Source organism: Coregonus clupeaformis, chromosome 26, assembly GCF_020615455.1.
Source record: "Coregonus clupeaformis isolate EN_2021a chromosome 26, ASM2061545v1, whole genome shotgun sequence".
NCBI classification, from domain to species: domain Eukaryota; kingdom Metazoa; phylum Chordata; class Actinopteri; order Salmoniformes; family Salmonidae; genus Coregonus; species Coregonus clupeaformis.
The window spans coordinates 27,300,982-27,323,813 of NC_059217.1; the positions used below are offsets into that span (position 1 = coordinate 27,300,982).

Below are 22,832 nucleotides of genomic sequence, written 5' to 3' on the forward strand. Positions count from 1 at the left end.
GGCTGCGTGGTCCCATGGTGTTTATACTTGGCGTACTATTGTTTGTACAGATGAACGTGGTACCTTCGGGCATTTTGAAATTGCTCCCAAGGATGAACCAGACTTGTGGAGGTCTACAATTTATTTTCTGAGGTCTTGGCTGATTTATTTTGATTTTCCCATGATGTCAAGCAAAGAGGCACTGAGTTTGAAGGTAGGTCTTGAAATACATCCACAGGTACACCTCCAATTGACTCAAATTATGTCAATTAGCCTATCAGAAGCTTCTAAAGCTTTCTGGAATTTTCCAAGCTGTTTAAAGGCACAGTCAACTTAGTGTATGTAAACTTCTGACCCACTGGAATTGTGATACAGTGAATAAGTGAAATAATCTGTCTGTAAACAATTGTTGGAAAAATTACTTGTGTCATGCACAAAGTAGATGTCCTAACCGACTTCCCAAAACTATAGTTTGTTAACAAGAAATTTGTGGAGTGGTTGAAAAACAAGCTTTAATGACTCAACCTAAGTATGTAAACTTCCGACTTCAACTGTTCTTCATCAGACATGCCAGAGTGACCAATGCTGACCTTGATAAATCGTGCCAGATATGCTTACAAATATTGGTACCATGCAAATAAATATAAACCTCCACTGACTACTTGGACATTTCAAAGTGTCTCCCACTTCGAGCTGATGAGAGGTAACTGCTACAAATAGTAACCAAATAAAATCCCACGATTTTATATTAACTCGGCCATATTCTAATAAATCTGTGTGTGCTGATGATGTGCATAAATCAGTCATTGATAGCAAGTTTAAAACGGTTGTCTCAATGACCCTCTAGACTCGACTCTGGCATTTCCATTATTGTGGGCCAAAGGCCCCAAAAGATAGAGGATACAGAGAGCTCATGCAGTTCTGTTCAGTCAGTGAGGCGATGGAAATAAATACACAAACAAATATGAAGAAGTGGTTAGTAACAGAGGGGGAAATACACAGCAACAAAAACATGATTTCAATTAGCAATGATTAGGAAAATAAAAACAATGTGTGGGATTTTAAACAAGAACTAGATGTGCAAGCCATATTTGATTTCATCATGTTGACAGCTATTTAATATCTTTCATTGGGAGCTATTATATGGACATTCTCCTGTCGACATGTCTGAACGAACGTACCGCTAACAATCTGTGCAGAAAAGGCATATTTTAGGGACAGTTTCCAAAAAAAGCAACAGACTTGAGACCTGATCATCCAACTGCTTTCACATTTTCATATCTTAAAATCAGGTTGTAAAAATGGAGGATATGGCTATAACAAGGCCCACCTAATTTCCTCAGGAAATAGACCTTCCAGATAGTCAGGTGAAGCAGCAGCAGCACTGACCTACAGGCTCAAAGAAGTAGACCATGTTCTTTCACTCAAGTCTGACAAATTCTTTCGTCTTTAGTACCGTCTTATTCCCTTTTATTATTTACAGAAACAACAGATGCCAATGTAGCATCTCTCTCAAAGTGGTGGTGCAAAGCCTCATGGCTGGTCAGCCCTGGGCCATTCGGGGAGTAGTCCCTCTCCGTGTGGCAGGGCGGCACTACTGCTCTCTGCTACCTTAGCAATGAGTGGCCTCCATGGGTTCGAGCGTCAAGATGCTCCGGTCGTTGGAATAGAAGGGGTCCGAGTCGCTCCATGATCTAAAAGCATCAACGACAGAGGAGTGAGGGGTGGGGGAGGATGACTAAGCTGAAAACCTGCCTCTGGAGTGCTTCCATCTGTCTCTGTCCTGCCTAAAGACCCTTTATTTACTGTTGGATGGGACGGCCATCTTGCCATTGCATGGTACAGTAGGGGGATAGCACAGGAGTAGTTGAAGACTTTATCTGTATTGATATGAGGAGGCCCTGCCATGGAACTGAAACCTTGTCATCCTGCTCATCTTCCACTGGCTTCCTGCCCTGTCTCCTGACTCGTTTCCTGCCCTGTCGCCTGACTCGTTTCCTGCCCTAAACTTCAACTACAGGGGTAGTAGCACAAGCAAACAGTCAAACTCAAAAAGGAGGAGAGAATAGGGTGAGTACAGCGAGGGTTAGTACAGGATTAGTACATGGATGACACAAACAGTCAACGTCCCCCTTCTCTCTGAGTAATGTCACTATATGCATAATACATCTTATGCATAACCAGGTATACTAAATACTGTTTCTTTGAATGATATGATGCTCAGTTCTTGGCTGTACAATTATGTGACCAATTTACACTGAATATCTACTGCTAATACAAAAATTGTATCATAATATAATAATATATCGAAGACATCTTGAATATATATTTGCATATTTATAGTAAAGAAAATATCTAATATCAAAGAGCCCTTGAAAAGAGGGCTCAACTCTCTTACCTTCAGGAAAGGCACAAGGCCCTTCCCTATCTATCAAAGCCTGTATGAACTAACATCGCCACCAGGGGGAATAGTAAGGACTTTATTCAGACTCCAGTAGAATCTAATATAATCTAAATAATATTGTTCATCAATATACCCATTTTATTATCTTTGGATCACAAGTGTCAACAATACCGTATACGTGCTAAATGGATTAAGTATTTCAGACAAAGACAACCGTTTTAAGATCTTGTATGTACATGATGCTTTTGGACTTAAAAAATAAGTATTTCTTGATAAATGTGTATGTTGGTGTGATGTCTAGTGGTACTCCCACTTGATATCAAGCTATTAGTCCATTGTCTATGGCGATCTATCAGAACAGAAAACCAGGCAAGCAGCAGAATATTAGATTGAATAGTGACGTCAAGGTGATAACAGCTGCATATGAATAACGTAGATGGGGGAAGTTGATTTATCTAGATTTTAGACACAGAGCGGCAACGACGAGAGAGGTTCAGACAAAGTGCAGCAAAGCTGGAGGAGGAGGAGTAACGTTATAGAAAAGATCAGGAGACACGTTAACACATAACGTCTGGTTACTCAGCATACAAAATACCAAAGGCAGCCCCATGCAACAAGACAGTTCTCTTCTCAAAAGCAGCTATAAGGCTTCAAGTACTTCACTGTATAAAATAAATAGCAAAAAGACTATTCTCATTTTGAGACTACAGTTTTCCAGTACATCTCTCTGTCAGGGAGTGTGGTCCCCATGTTTCAGCTGTGGCACACAGACCCCAAACACTGCAGCATGTCAAAACATTCAGTAACAGTACAAGGTACGGTACAGTAGGGCTGATGTACTCCCTGCCAGGCTGCCAGTCAGCGAGCATGGGCCATGGTGGGGTCTCTCTCTCCCCCTGTGCAGTGGCAGTATCCTAGCATTAAGGCCGGAACAAGTCTCAGTCTAACTTTGATTCTTTTCTTTCGGAGTGCTCATCTCACCTCACAGTGTTGGGACAGTGAGGGTGTGAAGTAGATGTGTGGGCAGACAAGGAAGGGGCTGAGAAAGCATTACACTGGCATCATGCTGTCATTGTCCATAGATACACACATGCAGTATAACAAACTTTGGCAAGTCCGAGACTAAGAGTACAAGTAAAAAGCAGAACGAGAATGCTACATTTTTAACAATATTCAAATAAATATACCTCGGTTAGCATACACTTGAATAGATCTTTCAGCATAAATACACTGTCATAGATCAATATAGACTTGGACTCTGAACCTGGGCTTCGCCTACACTGTGAAACACAAACACACTGACTCGGCAGGCTTTGGAAAAGTTAAAAGAAGCACAAAACTTCAGACAGAAGACGAGGTCGATCAGACACAAAGATAGGTGACAAAAAGCCCCCAGGGGTGAAAGAAGACTTGAAAAGAAATGCATACGAGTACAGACTTGGAAGGACAGATTACATAGACACATGGCTACATTGGTGAGCATGTTGTCCCACTGAATATAGAAGAGAAATAGACGAAGGACTCCATGAAGCCATGAAGTTGATCATAGCATACAAGATAAATATGTCTCCCTTAAAGGCCATTTAAGATTCAGGATCCAGATACTAGTCTCCCTCCCTACAAACCTTTGTCCGTCACTGGGCTGCCTGTCCTACCAGTAAGACCGTAGTCTAGTCTACCTCTCTCTCTCTACTAGGCTCTCACTACTCCTGGGGAGCAGTGGGCTCATCCTGCTCCAGCTTGTAGGAGATGCGCCTGCAGCAGCAGAGGCTACAGAGGGTGGGGTCACACCTGTTGGAGTTGGCAGGGTCGCAGCGGCCCATCACTTGCTCCACCATCCGGCCCAGCCGGGTGCACCCGTTCTCCCCCTCTGAGAAGCAACTCATGGAGTCCACGCAGCCGATGCCCTGGTAGTTAGTCTCAATAAGCTGCAGAGAGAGAGGATAGAGACAGAGAGAGAAGATAGATACAGAGAGAGAGAGAGAAACAGAGGAAGGGGAGCCAGAGGGGTGGCAGAGCACAAGAGAATATTAGAATCAGAACACACAGGTCACCCCAATATCCACAAGAAAACAGCCCAATGACTGTCCAGGGAGCCGGGAGGGGATTTGGAGCTCTTCAAAACAATAAGGGGTGGGTGATTATGTACAAGGTATCAGGCAAAATGTACATGGCCAAGCTGGGGAGGTGAAAATCAATCAAATATAAAACTAAAATCAATACATTTAAAAGCGGTAAACGATGCAGTATTTTCCAAGGCAAGTCTGTCCTTGTCCCTGGCCTGGCCAAGCCTTGAAGCCATGTAATCAAATCACACAGGAGTTACAGGCAGTTGCCATGCCAGTCTGATGTGTGCTTAAAATCATATTCTCACGTTAATCTCAGTCAGCTCAGTTCCACATAACAATGATAAATAACAGTGATTCACTCGCAATCAAAGACAATCTACGGCTGCAAATGAATGGCAAAGGCAGAAAATTCAGTGAATATAAAATGCATAGCATTAAGTGGAGGAAATAATCGACTTTGATCTCGTACAGCCAATTCTTGATTTTCCTGGGTAAGCACTCACTGCGCAGAGCACCGCTAAAGAGGCAGACCTGAACACATCCCAAGACTATCGACACTGGTTTGGGGTTACAACGCTCAATTCCCTCCTCTGCCCACCACTCAGAAACTACAGCAGAAATAGTGGTAAAAAGAGTGAGAACAAAATAGGTATTAGGCTACTATGCCATGGATGTATAATTCTACTGTATCCTACATTAAACACTGTGTCCTCCAAATTCTACTCTATCAAAAACTGATGAGTGAATTCCCTCATTCAACTTTTTCACTCCGGACGCTTTATCTGGACATGGTTCGTCAACATCTTCAACAGCCGAAGCTAAGTAGTAACATTAACATGATGTCTTCTAATTGCAGTCGCTGTACTCATAATATACAGGAGAACGATCGCCTTACGGCGAGAATAGCTGTGCTACAAGCCCAGCTTCAGACGCAATCGTTAGGCAAGGGTAATTTCAGTGTAGGAAAGGAAGAAACAGCGTCTGTGCCACCAGTAAGTACAGATAGTAACGTTAGTATAAATCCCCCCGCACAGTCCCCGCAGCCGGACAACTTTCTCATGGCTTCTGGAGGGAAATACTGTTGGAATGCTCAACCGGTGTCGCTCATTCAGCCGACAGAAACTTTCAACCGGTTTTCCCCATTATGTAGCGAGTCGGAGTCTGAGTCTGAGTCTTCTCTTGTCTCTACTCCTCCCGTTACGGGGTCTGAGACGCCGAAGGCTCCCACCATTAGCTCTGACAAATTGAAAACCCTAGTCATTGGCGACTCCATTACCCGCAGTATTAGACTTAAAACGAATCACCCAGCGATCATACACTGTTTACCAGGGGGCAGGGCTACCGACGTTAAGGCTAATCTAAAGATGGTGCTGGCTAAAGCTAAAACTGGCGAGTGTAGAGAGTATAGAGATATTGTTATCCACGTCGGCACCAACGATGTTAGGATGAAACAGTCAGAGGTCACAAAGTGCAACATAGCTTCAGCGTGTAAATCAGCTAGAAAGATGTGTCGGCATCGAGTAATTGTCTCTGGCCCCCTCCCAGTTAGGGGGAGTGACGAGCTCTACAGCAGAGTCTCAGCACTCAATCGCTGGTTGAAAACTGTTTTCTGCCCCTCCCAAAAGATAGAATTTGTAGATAATTGGCCCTCTTTCTGGGACTCACCCACAAACAGGACCAAGCCTGACCTGCTGAGGAGTGACGGACTCCATCCTAGCTGGAGGGGTGCTCTCATCTTATCTACCAACATAGATAGGGCTCTAACTCCTCTAGCCCCACAGTGAAATAGGGTGCAGGCCAGGCAGCAGGCTGTTAGCCAACCTGCCAGCTTAGTGGAGTCTGCCAATAGCACAGTCAGTGTAGTCAGCTCAGCCATACCCATTGAGACTGTGTCTGTGCCTCGACCTAGGTTGGGCAAAACTAAACATGGCGGTGTTCGCCTTAGCAATCTTATTAGGATAAAGACCTCCTCCATTCCTGCCATTATTGAAAGAGATCGTGATACCTCACATCTCAAAATAGGGTTACTTAATGTTAGATCCCTCACTTCAAAGGCAGTCATAGTCAATGAACTAATCACTGATCATAATCTTGATGTGATTGGCCTGACTGAAACATGGCTTAAGCCTGATGAATTTACTGTGTTAAATGAGGCCTCACCTCCTGGTTACACTAGTGACCATATTCCCCGTGCATCCCGCAAAGGCGGAGGTGTTGCTAACATTTACGATAGCAAATTTCAATTTACAAAAAAAAAATGGCGTTTTCGTCTTTTGAGCTTCTAGTCATGAAATCTATGCAGCCTACTCAATCACTTTTTATAGCTACTGTTTACAGGCCTCCTGGGCCATATACAGCGTTCCTCTCTGAGTTTCCTGAATTCCTATCAGACCTTGTAGTCATAGCAGATCATATTCTAATTTTTGGTGATTTTAATATTCACATGGAGAAGTCCACAGACCCACTCCAAAAGTCTTTCGGAGCCATCATCGACTCAGTGGGTTTTGTCCAACATGTCTCTGGACCTACTCACTGCCACAGTCATACTCTGGACCTAGTTTTGTCCCATGGAATAAATGTTGTAGATCTTAATGTTTTTCCACAAAATCCTGGACTATCGGACCACCATTTTATTACGTTTGCAATCGCAACAAATAATCTGCTCAGACCCCAACCAAGGAGCATCAAAAGTCGTGCTATAAATTCTCAGACAACACAAAAATTCCTTGATGCCCTTCCAGACTCCTTCTGCCTACCCAAGGACGTCAGAGGACAAAAATCAGTTAACCACTTAACTGAGGAACTCAATTTAACCTTGCGCAATACCCTAGATGCAGTTGCACCCCTAAAAACGAAAAACATTTGTCATAAGAAACTAGCTCCCTGGTATACAGAAAATACCCGAGCTTTGAAGCAAGCTTCCAGGAAATTGGAACGGAAATGGCGCCACACCAAACTGGAAGTCTTCCGACTAGCTTGGAAAGACAGTACCGTGCAGTACCGAAGAGCCCTCACTGCTGCTCGATCATCCTACTTTTCCAACTTAATCGAGGAAAATAAGAACAATCCAAAATTTCTTTTTGATACTGTTGCAAAGCTAACTAAAAAGCAGCATTCCCCAAGAGAGGATGGCTTTCACTTCAGCAGTAATAAATTCATGAACTTCTTTGAGGAAAAGATCATGACCATTAGAAAGCAAATTACGGACTCCTCTTTGAATCTGCGTATTCCTCCAGGGCTTAGCTGTCCTGGATCTGCACAGCTCTGCGAGGGCCTGGGATCGGGAGAGACACTTAAGTGTTTTAGTACTATATCTCTTGACACAATGATGAAAATAATCATGGCCTCTAAACCTTCAAGCTGCATACTGGATCCTATTCCTACTAAACTGCTGAAGGAGCTGCTTCCTGTGCTTGGCCCTCCTATGTTGAACATAATAAACAGCTCTCTATCCACCGGATGTGTACCAAACTCACTAAAAGTGGCAGTGATAAAGCCTCTCTTGAAAAAGCCAAACCTTGACCCGGAAAATATAAAAAACTAAAATCGGCCTATATCGAATCTTCCATTCCTCTCAAAAATTTTAGAAAAAGCTGTTGCGCAGCAACTCACTGCCTTTCTGAAGACAAACAATGTATACGAAATGCTTCAGTCTGGTTTTAGACCCCATCATAGCACTGAGACTGCACTTGTGAAGGTGGTAAATGACCTTTTAATGGCGTCAGACGGAGGCTCTGCATCTGTCCTCGTGCTACTAGACCTTAGTGCTGCCTTTGACACCATCGATCACCACATTCTTTTGGAGAGACTGGAAACCCAAATTGGTCTGCACGGACAAGTTCTGGCCTGGTTTAGATCTTACCTGTCGGAAAGATATCAGTTTGTCTCTGTGAATGGTCTGTCCTCCGACAAATCAACTGTACATTTCGGGTGTTCCTCAAGGTTCCGTTTTAGGACCACTATTGTTTTCACTATATATTTTACCTCTTGGGGATGTTATTCGAAAACATAATGTTAACTTTCACTGCTATGCGGATGACACACAGCTGTACATTTCAATGAAACATGGTGAAGCCTCAAAATTGCCCTCGCTAGAAGCCTGTGTTTCAGACATAAGGAAGTGGATGGCTGAAAACTTTCTACTTTTAAACTCGGACAAAACAGAGATGCTTGTTCTAGGTCCCAAGAAACAAAGAGATCTTCTGTTAAATCTGACAATTCATCTTGATGGTTGTAAAGTCGTCTCAAATAAAACTGTGAAGGACCTCGGCGTTACTCTTGACCCTGATCTCTCTTTTGACGAACATATCAAGACTGTTTCAAGGACAGCTTTTTTCCATCTACGTAACATTGCAAAAATCAGAAATGTTCTGTCCAAAAATGATGCAGAAAAATTAATCCATGCATTTGTTACTTCTAGGTTAGACTACTGCAATGCTCTACTTTCCGGCTACCCGGATAAAGCACTAAATAAACTTCAGTTAGTGCTAAATACGGCTGCTAGAATCCTGACTAGAACCAAGAAATTTGATCATATTACTCCAGTGCTAGCTTCCCTACACTGGCTTCCTGTTAAGGCAAGGGCTGATTTCAAGGTTTTACTGTTAACCTATAAAGCGTTACATGGGCTTGCTCCTACCTATCTTTCCGAGTTGGTCCTGCCGTACATACCAATACGTACGCTACGGTCACAAGACGCAGGCCTCCTAATTGTCCCTAGAATTTCTAAGCAAACAGCGGGAGGCAGGGCTTTCTCCTATAGATCTCCATTTTTATGGAACAGTCTGCCTACCCATGTGAGAGACGCAGACTCGGTCTCAACCTTTAAGTCTTTACTGAAGACTTATCTCTTCAGTAGGTCATATGATTGAGTGTAGTCTGGCCCAGGAGTGTGAAGGTGAACGGAAAGGCTCTGGAGCAACGAACAGCCCTTGCTGTCTCTGCCAGGCCGGTTCCCCTCTCTCCACTGGGGTTCTCTGCCTCTAACCCTGTTACAGGGGCTGAGTCACTGGCTTGCTGGTGCTCTTTCATGCCGTCCCTAGGAGGGGTGCGTCACTTGAGTGGGTTGAGTTACTGACGTGATCTTCCTGTCTGGGTTGGCGCCCCCCTTGGTTTGTGCTGTGGTGGAGACCTCTGTGGGCTATACTCGGCCTTGTCTCAGGATTGTAAGTTGGTGGTTGAGGATATCCCTCTAGTGGTGCGGGGGCTGTGCTTTGGCAGAGTGGGTGGGGTTATATCCTTCCTGTTTGGCCCTGTCCGGGGTTTCTTCGGATGGGGCCACAGTGTCTCCGGACCGCTCCTGTCTCAGCCTCCAGTATTTATGCTGCAGTAGTTTATGTGTCAGGGGGCTGGGGTTAGTTGGTTATACCTGGAGTACTTCTCCTGTCTTATCCAGTGCCCTGTGTGAATTTAAGTATGCTCTCTCTAATTCTCTCGTTCTCTCTTTCTCTCTGAGAACCTGAGCCCTAGGACCATACGTCAGGACTACCGGGCATGCTGACACCTTGCTGTCCCCAGTCCGCCTGGCCTTGCTGCTATTCCAGTTTCAACTGTTCTGCCTGCGGTTACGAAACCCCTACCTGTCCCAGACCTGCTGTTTTCAACTCTTAATGATCGGCTATGAAAAGCCAACTGAGAGACCTGAGCCCTAGGACCATACGTCGGGACTACCGGCCGTGGTGACTCCTTGCTGTCCCCAGTCCGCCTGGCCTTGCTGCTATTCCAGTTTCAACTGTTCTGCCTGCGGTTATGGAACCCCTACCTGTCCCAGACCTGCTGTTTTCAACTCTTAATGATCGGCTATGAAAAGCCAACTGAGATATATTCCTGATTATTATTTGACCATGCTTGTCACTTATGAACATTTTTGAACATCTTGGCATGGTTCTGTTATAATCTCCACCCGGCACAGCCAGAAGAGGACTGGCCACCCCTCATAGCCTGGTTCCTCTCTAGGTTTCTTCCTAGGTTTTGGCCTTTCTAGGGAGTTTTTCCTAGCCACCGTGCTTCTACACCTGCATTACTAGCTGTTTGGGGTTTTAGGCTGGGTTTCTGTACAGCACTTCGAGATATTAGCTGATGTACGAAGGGCTATATAAAATAAAATTGATTGATGAGCAAGGCAAGCCAGTTTCAGGTGATATGGATATTCTTCTCATCAAGACTGATTACACAAACATCCTTCATGTTGTTTCCACCTTGACCTGCAGTTAGGGGACCACTAACATGGTTGGAGGTGGTGATGATGATTGACAGTTAAAGTAACCGTCCTTTAAAAAAATTATAATTAAGTATGTTAAAAAGCAGCTTTTCTGTGTTTGAATGGTGTGAGCGTCCCCATTAACAGGTGTGATGGTATACCGGTCAATACAAATATTCATGACAAGTAAACAGCTGATTGGCCAGCTCAGCCAATAAGCCAATAAGACAAAAACATAACATCATCCTCTATGAGGAAATAGCAAGAATTTTCGAAAACAGTCTGTTTGAGATACAAGTTTGCTGTGAAGTTTTCAAATGAGTTTTTCTAAAATGTATGCTTTGGCCACAAATACGAGTATAGGATGAGTCATCAACATTATTTGGGTATGAGTTAACAGATTATGAAAAAAGTTAGTATTTAAAAGTGACACTGTACAGAGGGGAAAAAAAAGTATTTAGTCAGCCACCAATTGTGCAAGTTCTCCCACTTAAAAAGATGAGAGGCCTGTAATTTTCATCATAGGTACACGTCAACTATGACAGACAAAATGAGAAAAAAAAATCCAGAAAATCACATTGTAGGATTTTTTATGAATTTATTTGCAAATTATGGTGGAAAATATGTATTTGGTTAATAACAAAAGTTTCTCAATACTTTGTTATATACCCTTTGTTGGCAATGAAACAGGTCAAACGTTTTCTGTAAGTCTTCACAAGGTTTTCACACACTGTTGCTGGTATTTTGGCCCATTCCTCTATGCAGATCTCCTCTAGAGCAGTGATGTTTTGGGGCTGTCGCTGGGCAACACGGACTTTCAACTCCCTCCAAAGATTTTCTATGGGGTTGAGATCTGGAGACTGGCTAGGCCACTCCAGGACCTTGAAATGCTTCTTACGAAGCCACTCCTTCGTTGCCCGGGCGGTGTGTTTGGGATCATTGTCATGCTGAAAGACCCAGCCACGTTTCATCTTCAATGCCCTTGCTGATGGAAGGAGGTTTTCACTCAAATTCTCACGATACATGGCCCCATTCATTCTTTCCTTTACACGGATCAGTCGTCCTGGTCCCTTTGCAGAAAAACAGCCCCAAAGCATTATGTTTCCACCCCCATGCTTCACAGTAGGTATGGTGTTCTTTGGATGCAACTCAGCATTCTTTGTCCTCCAAACACAACGAGTTGAGTTTTTACCAAAAAGTTCTATTTTGGTTTCATCTGACCATATGACATTCTCCCAATCCTCTTCTGGATCATCCAAATGCACTCTAGCAAACTTCAGACGGGCCTGGACATGTACTGACTTAAGCAGGGGGACACGTCTGGCACTGCAGGATTTGAGTCCCTGGCGGCGTAGTGTGTTACTGATGGTAGGTTTTGTTACTTTGGTCCCAGCTCTCTGCAGGTCATTCACTAGGTCCCCCCGTGTGGTTCTGGGATTTTTGCTCACCGTTCTTGTGATCATTTTGACCCCACGGGGTGAGATCTTGCGTGGAGCCCCAGATCGAGGGAGATTATCAGTGGTCTTGTATGTCTTCCATTTCCTAATAATTGCTCCCACAGTTGATTTCTTCAAACCAAGCTGCTTACCTATTGCAGATTCAGTCTTCCCAGCCTGGTGCAGGTCTACAATTTTGTTTCTGGTGTCCTTTGACAGCTCTTTGGTCTTAGCCATAGTGGAGTTTGGAATGTGACTGTTTGAGGTTGTGGACAGGTGTCTTTTATACTGATAACAAGTTCAAACAGGTGCCATTAATACAGGTAACGAGTGGAGGACAGAGGAGCCTCTTAAAGAAGAAGTTACAGGTCTGTGAGAGCCAGAAATCTTGCTTGTTTGTAGGTGACCAAATACTTATTTTCCACCATAATTTGCAAATAAATTCATAAAAAAATCCTACAATGTGATTTTCTGGATTATTTTTTCTCAATTTGTCTGTCATAGTTGACGTGTACCTATGATGAAAATTACAGGCCTCTCTCATCTTTTTAAGTGGGAGAACTTGCACAATTGGTGGCTGACTAAATACTTTTTTCCCCCACTGTAGGTGATAATTTCCTACGTGATTTACCAGTCCTGTAATTTAACGTCTAGGATAATGCGTCGGCACAAACGGGAAACTCGCACGCGTCACACCCAACTGCACAACGGTCAGCCAACTAGACCCATCAACAAGATAGAAGACATCAAGACCCCAAGAACATTTAGAACCCAAGAACATCAAGAAAATCTGGAATAAATATGATGAATTTGACTAAGGTGATATTGGTAACAAATTAGATACATTTGATCTATTAACAATCATAATTTTTGTTATTAATGAGTAACCTTGATTTTATTAACTTAAGTCAGGGATGAGGTATATGAAGTTAAATGATGGGGACCCCCCCCAAAAGAAAAATGCGTACATAAAGCCATTTTTAAAAAACAAGCCAAATTAAAAATAATAGCACAATCAATTTGACATATACTGGTAGGATTATGATATATTAAAATGAAAAATATGTAGAAAAACATTGTTTGTTTGATATAATGACTCAGTCTTTTGCTCGTTTAAAGGCATTTAGGCTAATAAAACATGCATACACATAATTGCTTACATACACAGACAGACAGGTGAAAAATGACACGAGTCATGATTAAGTAAGGTTGGGTGTTGTTATCACAAGGCACAATGCTGAATATTTCAAAAATTAAAAGCATTATATCTGGGACAAATCATTCACTAAACCTCAACTAAATCATGTAATGAATAATGTGGAAATTGAACAATTTGAGGAGACTAAATTGTTTGGAGGAACCCTAGATTGTAAACTGTCATTGTCAAAACATATTGATGCAACAGTAGCTAAGATGGGGAGAGGTCTGTCCATAATAAAGCGCTACTCTGCTTTCTTAACATCGCTATTAACATGGCAGGTCCTACAGGCCCTAGTTTTGTCGCACCTGGACTACTGTCCAGTCGTGTGGTCAGGTGCCACAAAGAGGGACTTAAATGTACACGAAGAGCTAACATTAATAATATGCATGCCAATCTCTCCTGGCTCAAAGTAGAGGAGAGATTGATTTCATCACTACTTGTATGTGTGAGAGGTATTGACATGTTGAATGCAGCGAGTTGTCTGTTTTAAACTACTAGCACACAGCTGAGACACCCATGCATACACCACAAGACATGCCACCAGAGGTCTCTTCACAGTCCCAAAGTCCAGAACAGACTATGGGAGGGGCAAAGTACATTTTACATTTACATTTTAGTCATTTAGCAGACGCTCTTATCCAGAGCGACTTACAGTTAGTGCATATATTTTCATACTGGCCCCCCGTGGGAAACGAACCCACAACCCTGGCGTTGCAAGCGCCATGCTCTACTAACTGAGCTACAGGGGACATTACGGGAACTTTCTACTACATAGAAATCTATTCCACATCAAGTAACTCATGCAAGCAGTAAAATATGATTTAAAAAACAGATAAAAAACAGAGCAATATGGGGATGGGTGGACAGGGTGGGCGATGGCAGTCCAGGGGAGGACCCACACACACACACTGAGAAGCCTGGCCTGGCTGGGCCTGGGAAGCAGTAGGGTTACTACCTTGGCAGCAGCTAATGGGGATCCATAATAAATACAAATACTACCTAGGGGAGCATAGGGCTGGGCCTTGGGCGGGGGGAGGAGAAGCAGCTAGCAGTTGCCAATTGTCCTCCCCTCGGCTCCTGCCTTCAGCAGAGTCATATTCTGAGCTGACTGAACTCTTATCCTCTTCCATCTGGAAGCACAAAACAACCCATTAAGTCTCCTGGACAGAAGGAAACAGGAGAGAACAAGACGGAAGGAAACAGGAGAGAACAAGACAAATGAGCACAAAAACGACTCCCACATACATAGGAGGTAATAGAGGATTGCAGCACCGATCAATTCGTGTCCAAAACAATTAGTGTGCACTAACATTTTAACTAGGAGACTGGGCACAAAGATGTTCCAAAGAACCAATGAGCCAGTTTAGTCATTTCAGTGTACTCTCAATTATGTAAATTGATCAATTGTAACTGGATGATTCAGGAATTAATTTAGAATTTGGTTTAGCAATTATTCTGCAAACATGTCAATCCAATTAGGAAATTGATCCCTTGCTTTTGGATGGAGTGGTTGTCATTTTCTCTGCTCATTGTGCATATCTTAAGAAAATAATACTATTGTTTAAGAGCATGCTGTCCAGAATATGATCCGGAGATACAGTGAATAAACTACTATGAAAATAGCATTCACCAGCTAGCAGCTTTTGCTAACTATTATTTTGGGCATCAGAGTTACTGTATTAGCAGCATACATTAAACAGCCTCAAGCTGTGCTCCACATGCCGTTATGACCGGAGCTTTATATCAGGGCTGCTGCACAATGCTGCAGTGAGGGGCTGCTCTGCCCAATGCAGAGTGCACTTGACTTTTACAGGCTAAACTAAAGTGACATGCAGTTGATAGACTCTTTGCAGGGGTGCATAACAAAATGCCTTAGACTTATCTTTCCCTCTCTTTTTTACCCTTATCTCCTAGAATGCTGGTTAGTTAGTTTGTCCTCTGCATTCAGACAAGACTTATAGGCAGCAGGGCCCCGCCTACTCTACCTAATTTTGCCCAGCTGATTCTTGGCTCTGGAGAGAGGCTGCAGAGCGATGAAGTCATCACCTATGGCGACTCGGTTGGAGTACATCTACAGAGCAGATGAAAGGAAGGAAGGGCGGAACACAGAGAAGGTCAGGTAGGAGGGAAGACGACATACACAGTAGACACAGTGGATGATCATAACACACTCGTACAGTCACACGCACGTGCACGCATGGATAAACACCAGCCTGAGAAAGGAAGAAAGTCATCTCTATCACAGAGACAGGAAATGAGACTCAATCCTGAGAAAGAGAGAGCTTTTATCTTCTAAGAACCACTGAGCAGCACTTTCACACTCAACTTTCTCCATCACGGACTGGGGATGCTAGAATTGCTGACTTGACAACTATGATGCAAAAAAAGGCCAATAAGTGTAAGTAAACAAACAAAAAAAGAGGGGGTGTTAATATCAACCTTTTAAGAAAAGAGGCAATTGCGACCACAAAAATGGAACTGTTCAAGAGGCTGTTTGAAGAGGCTGTTTTCAAAAAACTGTTTGTTCAGCAATATGCTCCTACCATATGGCATCTACTGTCTAGCTCTCCCACCTATCAGACACACACAGACACGCTACAGTAGATTAAGATCTGGAACAGAGATGCACCCGCTTTGTTTGGAGCATGCCTTTGTCAGTTGCACAGTGAATTGTTGTTCTTGTGTTGTCTGTGAGGTGAGAAGCCATGCTGTGGTGTCATGCGTTTCCTGTCAGTGTATAGTTTATTACGGCAACCCGCAGCCCACCCCTTCCCCCTCCTCTCCCCTGTCCCTGGGTGTCCTACCTGAGACTTCTGGGTACTGGTGGGCTGGAGGTGCCTATAGAACACCTTCTTGATGATGTCGGGGAAAAGGCAGGCGATGATGATGATGATGATGGCGAACCAGGCGGAGCCGCTGGAGAGCAGCTGGACAAAGACAAAGTACATGTCCTGGGTGTGGAGGAAAGGCCTGGAGGGGGGCAAAGGTCACAGAGAATCACACTGTTAGCCAGCCAACATCTGTTCAGGCTTAACTAACCCTGTGAGTAGAGCCTGGAATAGAACTTCAAGCTTTTCGACTGTCTGGGATAAAACATTTAGATCATTTTAAAGTGGCTAGCATCACTGAGGTGTAATTCTAAGTAGACTGTATGCCACATGCAGTACAATTACACTTGTTGATCTTACCACATACTATATAACGAAATGCAATGTGTATTTGAGATACACAGGTTGTGTGGGAAAGAGATGGCACCTCAGCTCACCAGATGATTCCCCCATAAAACAGGGAGAAGATGAAGTAGAAAGCGATGGAGCCCCAGGTAACAAAGTGATTCATCCACGTCCAGAAGTGGGTCTCCAAGGCCAGCTGTCGACAGAGAGAAAAAACAACATGTAGTTTGGTCAGAACAGCATGTGAAAGGCCATAGGAGAGCAGAGGGGAGTGAGGTGACTGTGACAACAATATCAAAAAGTGATAGATTTCATGCAGGATTGCTTTAAGAATTATTTATGAATTGAAGAATTGCAAAAACTCAAATGACATTATTTACCTTCAATGTAACAGTGATGACCATTACTGTGAATACCAAAGTGCCAAAGGTCCAGTTTCCAAACATCTACAAGAAACATTAAATAAAACATTTAAGAATTTTCACAGAGACAATACAATGGCTTAACATCTATCATAGGAATACTGCTTTAATAGTGATGTAGACCGAGTCATGTATTAGTAGTCACAGCTTTCCAGAAGACTAGGCCTAAGCCTTGTAAGCTAAATTGATGACAAACTTGTGGAGACACTGGAAGGAAGTTACTGACTCTGAAAGCAGTGAGTGTCTCCAACTAGCCGTCATCACTCACCCCTTGAGAAACATGGCACATCATCATAAGCATAACCAAGCAGGATGTTCATAGAGAATGGACCAATGACAGCAACAGATGTTAGGGTGGTAACGATGACAGGGGCATGCATCAACTGTAATTCAGTCAACTTTTACCAGTTGTCTGTTAGCTCTCAAAATCTGATGACATGCAGAGCATGAAAAGAGGGAGAAGAAGAAGAAAACTGAACAAAAGAAAGAAGCGAAAAAGAGCAACATGGTGAGTGCTTTTTCAACAACACCAATCTAGTAGAAAGACTGACACAGACAAAAATAATAGAGACAGAATAGAGGGAGAGGGGGCTGCTGCCCAAATAGAAAAATCACAACACAGCACAGCCTCCTGGAACAGTCTGGAACTTACTGCCATCACACTGCCTAACTTAAACTGAAAGAGCAATATTTCAAATTACTGTGCACCTTGGTAAAACACCCAATCAATATTCCCAGAGATCTGCACAGAACATTCAAAATCAGGTTCAAAGTCAAGTTCCCCGTGGGGCCAAAGCCAGGTGGGGAGTGTGGATCTCCTTACCCCTTCATCCCCCGGCAGGACCACTCCCAGAGGTACAACAGATAGTACAGTACATGTGGCCCGGCCCAGCCACCTCACCTGTCCATTCCCCATGAGAGACGTGTCCTCCCCCATCAGGATGTAGGAACCAAAGAAGAAGACAAAGGCGTGGCAGAAGCCCAGCAGCGTCCAGTACAAAAAGGTCTTGAAGGAGAGGAGGGAGTTCCTGCTGATGTCTCTGTTGGTGTGAAAGGATACAAAGCAACATGGTTCTGTCCGTTAGCAAATGCTTGTTGTGTTTTCATGCAAATGCATCTAATGGAGGTAAAGCCTCATTCTTTATGGAAAAAATATGCAAAATAGAACACCACATCCTACCTGTAGAGCACTGGCTTACTCTGCAGCACGTGCGGATGGACCTGTTGCTCAAACAGGCTGTACACCAGTATGGGCAGGGAGGTGAAACAGATGTTGTAGAGCGTCAGGTAAACGCTGTCATATAGAGTCTGGGGAAACAGGGAGGCAACAACGAGGTAGGCCAAGGTTGCCACATAACCCTGGGCCATGTACAACACAGCACACACTCACACCTGCCAATATGTTTTTTCCCCTCCGTCAACTAGGGCCTACATTTGGCTAACTCCTACTGTATATTGATGATCCACAGAGATGGACAGTTTGAGTTGATGATCCCTCAGGGGGAGATATAGCTACACGTGGTACATTCAGAACAACAGGCATGTATATCACACAGAACACAGTACACTGATACAACACTCACAAAGCAACAGTAATAAGGGACCACAAAAAAATGAACAAATTGAACTAATGAGACATTGAAAGACACTTACTTGTTGTGAAAACAGACAGAAGAACTGGTATAAAAACTGGGGCGTAATAAAGCACACATTCTAAGAGAAGACAAAAAGGGATTTAGACCCGAGACAATCACATCTAGCTCCTGTATTGGTTTTCATTTTATAGAGCACCGCAAAGCATCCTTAAACATAGAACTCACCTTGTAAAAAAAGTACTGTACAAGGGATGCTATTCTAATGTAGTAGGAGTGGCCATGGACGAGCAGTAATTTGGAAAGGAATCTAAACCTTGCTATTGCATAGTCACTGTTTCGTACTGCTTGTCTTCCCTCCTTGCCCATGATACCTGAAAAAAAATTAAAAGGTCTGTTATTACCCACTTTGAAACTACAGGGAAAATACACTATTGAGTAATGGGTTATTGTAATTTGATGGGGTGGAGGACTTACCTATGCCAACATGGGCCTCTTGAATCATGCTGACATCATTGGCTCCATCCCCAATGGCTAAAGTGATGGGTTTCTCTGGAGACGTTTTCAGCAATCTCACCACCTGCCAAGCACAGAATTCTCATTAAGCAGCCCAAATGAGACCAGGAGCATGTCCATCGCAATTAGCCTTTACTGTAACACCAGCTACTGCAGATAAAACCACAGCACTAGCCAGATACTCTACTCTCCACAGCCATGACCACTAATACAAAACTCTGCGAAACCAAAAGATAAAACTTAAATAGCTAGCCATCTTAAGGAAGTTTTCCAGACAATTTCAGCAAGTGTCATGTAAGTACACTGTTGTAAGTGAGTTGTAAAGTAGTCTAGAGACCTTTCGCAAACACAGCGCAACAGAGTACTTGAATGTCGTTTTGCATCACAAAATGAACGGTTCCTTGAAAAACATAGTTCTGCCTATGTCGCTGTGTCGACAAATCACGTTTTTGACTGCACTGGGACTTTAAACAAACCAAACATTAGAATCCCCCCAAAAGGTATTTTGTTGAGAAGTAAAACGGTAAAAACAGCTGGTAGCCATGTGCCTTTTCTCCGTGATATAGGATGACATTCTATTTTTAGCTGAAGGGAGCGAATACATTGAAGCAGCATATCAAATCGGGATAATGTTGTAGGTTACACTAGCAAGTATAAGAATATTTGCCAGGGCATATTATTTAATTATAAATCTCATTATTTCACATTGAGATGTGGGAAGCTAAAAAGGGTAGCTGTTTTGCTGTATTTTTAGCCAGGCTAATGCCAGCTAGCTACTGCTAGCAAGGGAAGACCACTCTTAGTTGGTTTTTACCACAAATGAGAAGACAAAAATAAACTCTGCTATCGCCCCGTTGTAAATGGGAGTCTAGGAAACACGGACCGGCGAGGGTATCATGTTATCAAAAGGTGCACGTTGTGATCTGTGTTTTCGGAGCGCACTGTTGTAATCATAAATAATCTACTTCAATCACATTCATTCTGCTAGCAGGTATTATGTATTACTATAAAATCTACTAATGTATTATTATTACTAATTTATGCAGGCAATTATCTTTACATTAACAATACATTTGTTCTAAATACTTGAGAGGGCATGAGAGAAATGAGAGTGGTGCTGTTCACTGACTGCATTCATAAAGGAGAGCCCTAAAAGGCAGGTAGTGACGGCAAGGGGACTTGCCTTGGCCTTCTGCAGGGGCGCCATGCGGCAGCACAGCACGGCAGAGCAGTTCTTGCACACCTCCATGAAGAGCTTCTCGTGCCCCCGAAGTGCCAGAGACACGCTGGCCCCATCCACCACCAGGCCATGCTGGATCACATGGTCCTCTCTGATCCTACACACACACACAACACACACACACACACACACACACACACACACACACACAGGAGAGCAGGTATAACTATACAGCCCTAGCATGGAGGTCCTCAGGACACACACACACACACACACACACTTGTTTTACTATCCTTGTGGGGACCAAACAATTGATTGATTCCCATTCAAAATCCTATTTCTCTAACCCCAAAAAAGCCTTTTTCCTTGTGGGGACCGGCAAAATGTCCCCACTTGTCTGAATTTTCCTTGTTTTATTATCCTTCTGGTCCCCACAAGGATAGTAAAACCACACACACACACACACACACACACGTCTACAGTGCATATAAATATGACGTTAAACTCTGCCTCCTATAGTTCTTTATTGCACCCAGACTTGTATATTACCCTGAATACATTAACATGCTGATGAGGGCTTGTAGACTAGTTAACCCAGGACACAACATGGACCACAGACATGGTGAGTGACTGACGTGAATGGCATGGGGAGACATGGTGGTAGATGTGAGTGACTGTGTCCTACCTCCTGGCCAGTTGTCGGAGCTGCTCGGCACACTCGTTGTCAGACTTCTGCTGCACCAGCTCCAGGATGTTCATGGTGCGGTGGAAGTGGCCGCAGGACAGGCTGACGCTGACCGCCGTCTCGTGCTTGTCCCCGGTCAGCACCCACACCTTGATCCCGGCCAGGCGAAGCGCCTCAATGGTCTCCTGGACCTTCTCCTGCAGCCTGGGGACACAGACACACACCAGTCACAGCACGTTAGCCTCCATGCCATATAAAGAACTAAAAGGTAGCCCCAAAGGTGGGTTAATTTCCGGGAAACAGAATCGCCCCGGTATGACTGAGGGGCAGGCTCTGTATGAGTGTACTGCACAATGATTGCAGAAAAGGGAATCATGTTTTTTTTATGTGTGTGTGAGTCTGTTTCTTTCAGCTTCAAATGTTTTATCCCGCTAACCCAGAATGGAAACAAATGATTGATTGCACTTTTAACCTATCTGATTAGCTTTAAAAGGGCCAATCCACAGTTGGATGTAGCAACTGCAGATTGACCCTTTAATGCTGCTGCAGCTAATTGGCACACATCCATATTCCATAGGAGTGTGTTGAGATCATCCTCCTATAATAATAATAATAATAATAATAATAATAATAATAATAATAATAATAATAATAATAATGCCATTTAGCAGACGCTTTTATCCAAAGCGACTTACAGTCATGTGTGCATACATTTTTACGTATGGGTGGTCCCGGGGATCGAACCCACTACCCTGGCGTTACAAGCGCCATGCTCTACCAATTGAGCTACAGAGGATCAGTTACTCCTGAAGTAACTATGTAGGGTGTGGCTCATCATGACTCAAACCAATCACTTAATTCTGTTTAATTGACCATTTAATTTGCTATGGATGTTGATATGATATCACAATCAATAGAGGTAACGAGGGCATCAATTAGATGTCATAGTCAGACCAGGCCATTAGTCAATCAACTAACCATGTGAACATAATTACATTAAGGAGATGGTCGGAACGAGAACCTGAGGCCCTTAGGGGGTTAACTAATGAAACCTCTGCTCTATGATATCCCATTAAAGCTGCCTGCTTACAACCAAGGCTGTTGTATTCAAGTGGTGAAGCATCTAGTTGTTTGAAAATGCCAAACATCGCCTATTATACATCCAAGAGTAAGTAAGAAGAATGTGTTAATAAGTGTAAGTAAACAAACAAGAACATCCTGTATTCAGGGTTGAATATTCAATATGGATGGTGTGTATGTATATATATATATATATATATGCGGGGAAACATATGGGGGATTGGAAGTGATGCAGACAATTACATTGATGGAAGTTACAATCTATCTGCAATATTAATGCTGATCTACCCCCAAGAAAAAAAAAGAAAAAAAAGAAAAAGAAAACAATAAATACAAAAAATGTGCAATTCAGCCAGTCAAAATGACATTGATACAATGATGATATACACAGACATAGTTTGATGTGCTTCCAATAATTATTGAAACAGCCAGATGTAATCTTACATCTGTCCACCTTCACTCTAAGCATGTTGTACACTAGCAGCACTGCAGTATGAATACAGAGATGATGTTGAGATAGAAATGTTAAAGTTAAGTGGTAAAGCCAGATTGATTAGGAGTCTAAAGAGAGAGTGCTTAAGATTGATCATATCCTCAATAATGTAGAGGCTTGTTCCTTCAAATATTTTTTGGGGTGAGCAGAGCAGCATCCTCTAAGCGAGGAGTTCTATGCGCACCGTGTCTACCGGAGGAAGGAGAAAGAGAGAGCGAGAGAGAGAATGGTGGTGTGGGCTGTCTGTATCTCACTGCAGAGCAAGCGTGCGCACACACACACAAAATGCCAACGACAACAGAAAGTCTCTCCTGGATTGCCACTCACTGACCAATGACCAAATCCAGACTGCCTCTGCTTCAGTGTCTCCACGGTCACTCTGTTCAGTATGTGTGACTGACAT

General features: G+C 43.3%; 1 protein-coding gene across 2 annotated transcripts in view; it reads right to left on the reverse strand.

The window, feature by feature from the left end:
* Positions 1-458: 458 nt before the first annotated feature.
* The window catches only part of LOC121540218 (phospholipid-transporting ATPase IF), a 54,666-nt gene continuing 32,292 nt past the window's right edge, over positions 459-22,832 (reverse strand). The window contains exons 19-30 of one of the 2 annotated variants that reach the window (XM_041848904.2): positions 20,857-21,060; positions 20,175-20,328; positions 18,953-19,055; positions 18,704-18,849; positions 18,537-18,596; positions 18,064-18,191; positions 17,785-17,923; positions 16,842-16,907; positions 16,554-16,657; positions 16,093-16,258; positions 4,175-4,311; positions 459-1,673 (exon numbers count right to left, since the gene is read on the reverse strand). In XM_041848904.2, coding sequence (XP_041704838.1) covers positions 1,592-1,673; positions 4,175-4,311; positions 16,093-16,258; positions 16,554-16,657; positions 16,842-16,907; positions 17,785-17,923; positions 18,064-18,191; positions 18,537-18,596; positions 18,704-18,849; positions 18,953-19,055; positions 20,175-20,328; positions 20,857-21,060 — 1,489 coding nt within the window. In that variant the 3' untranslated portion in view covers positions 459-1,591. Of the gene's footprint in view, positions 1,674-4,174; positions 4,312-15,273; positions 15,360-16,092; positions 16,259-16,553; positions 16,658-16,841; positions 16,908-17,784; positions 17,924-18,063; positions 18,192-18,536; positions 18,597-18,703; positions 18,850-18,952; positions 19,056-20,174; positions 20,329-20,856; positions 21,061-22,832 lie in introns of those variants that run through there. The other variant, XM_041848905.1, reaches the window with a different exon arrangement.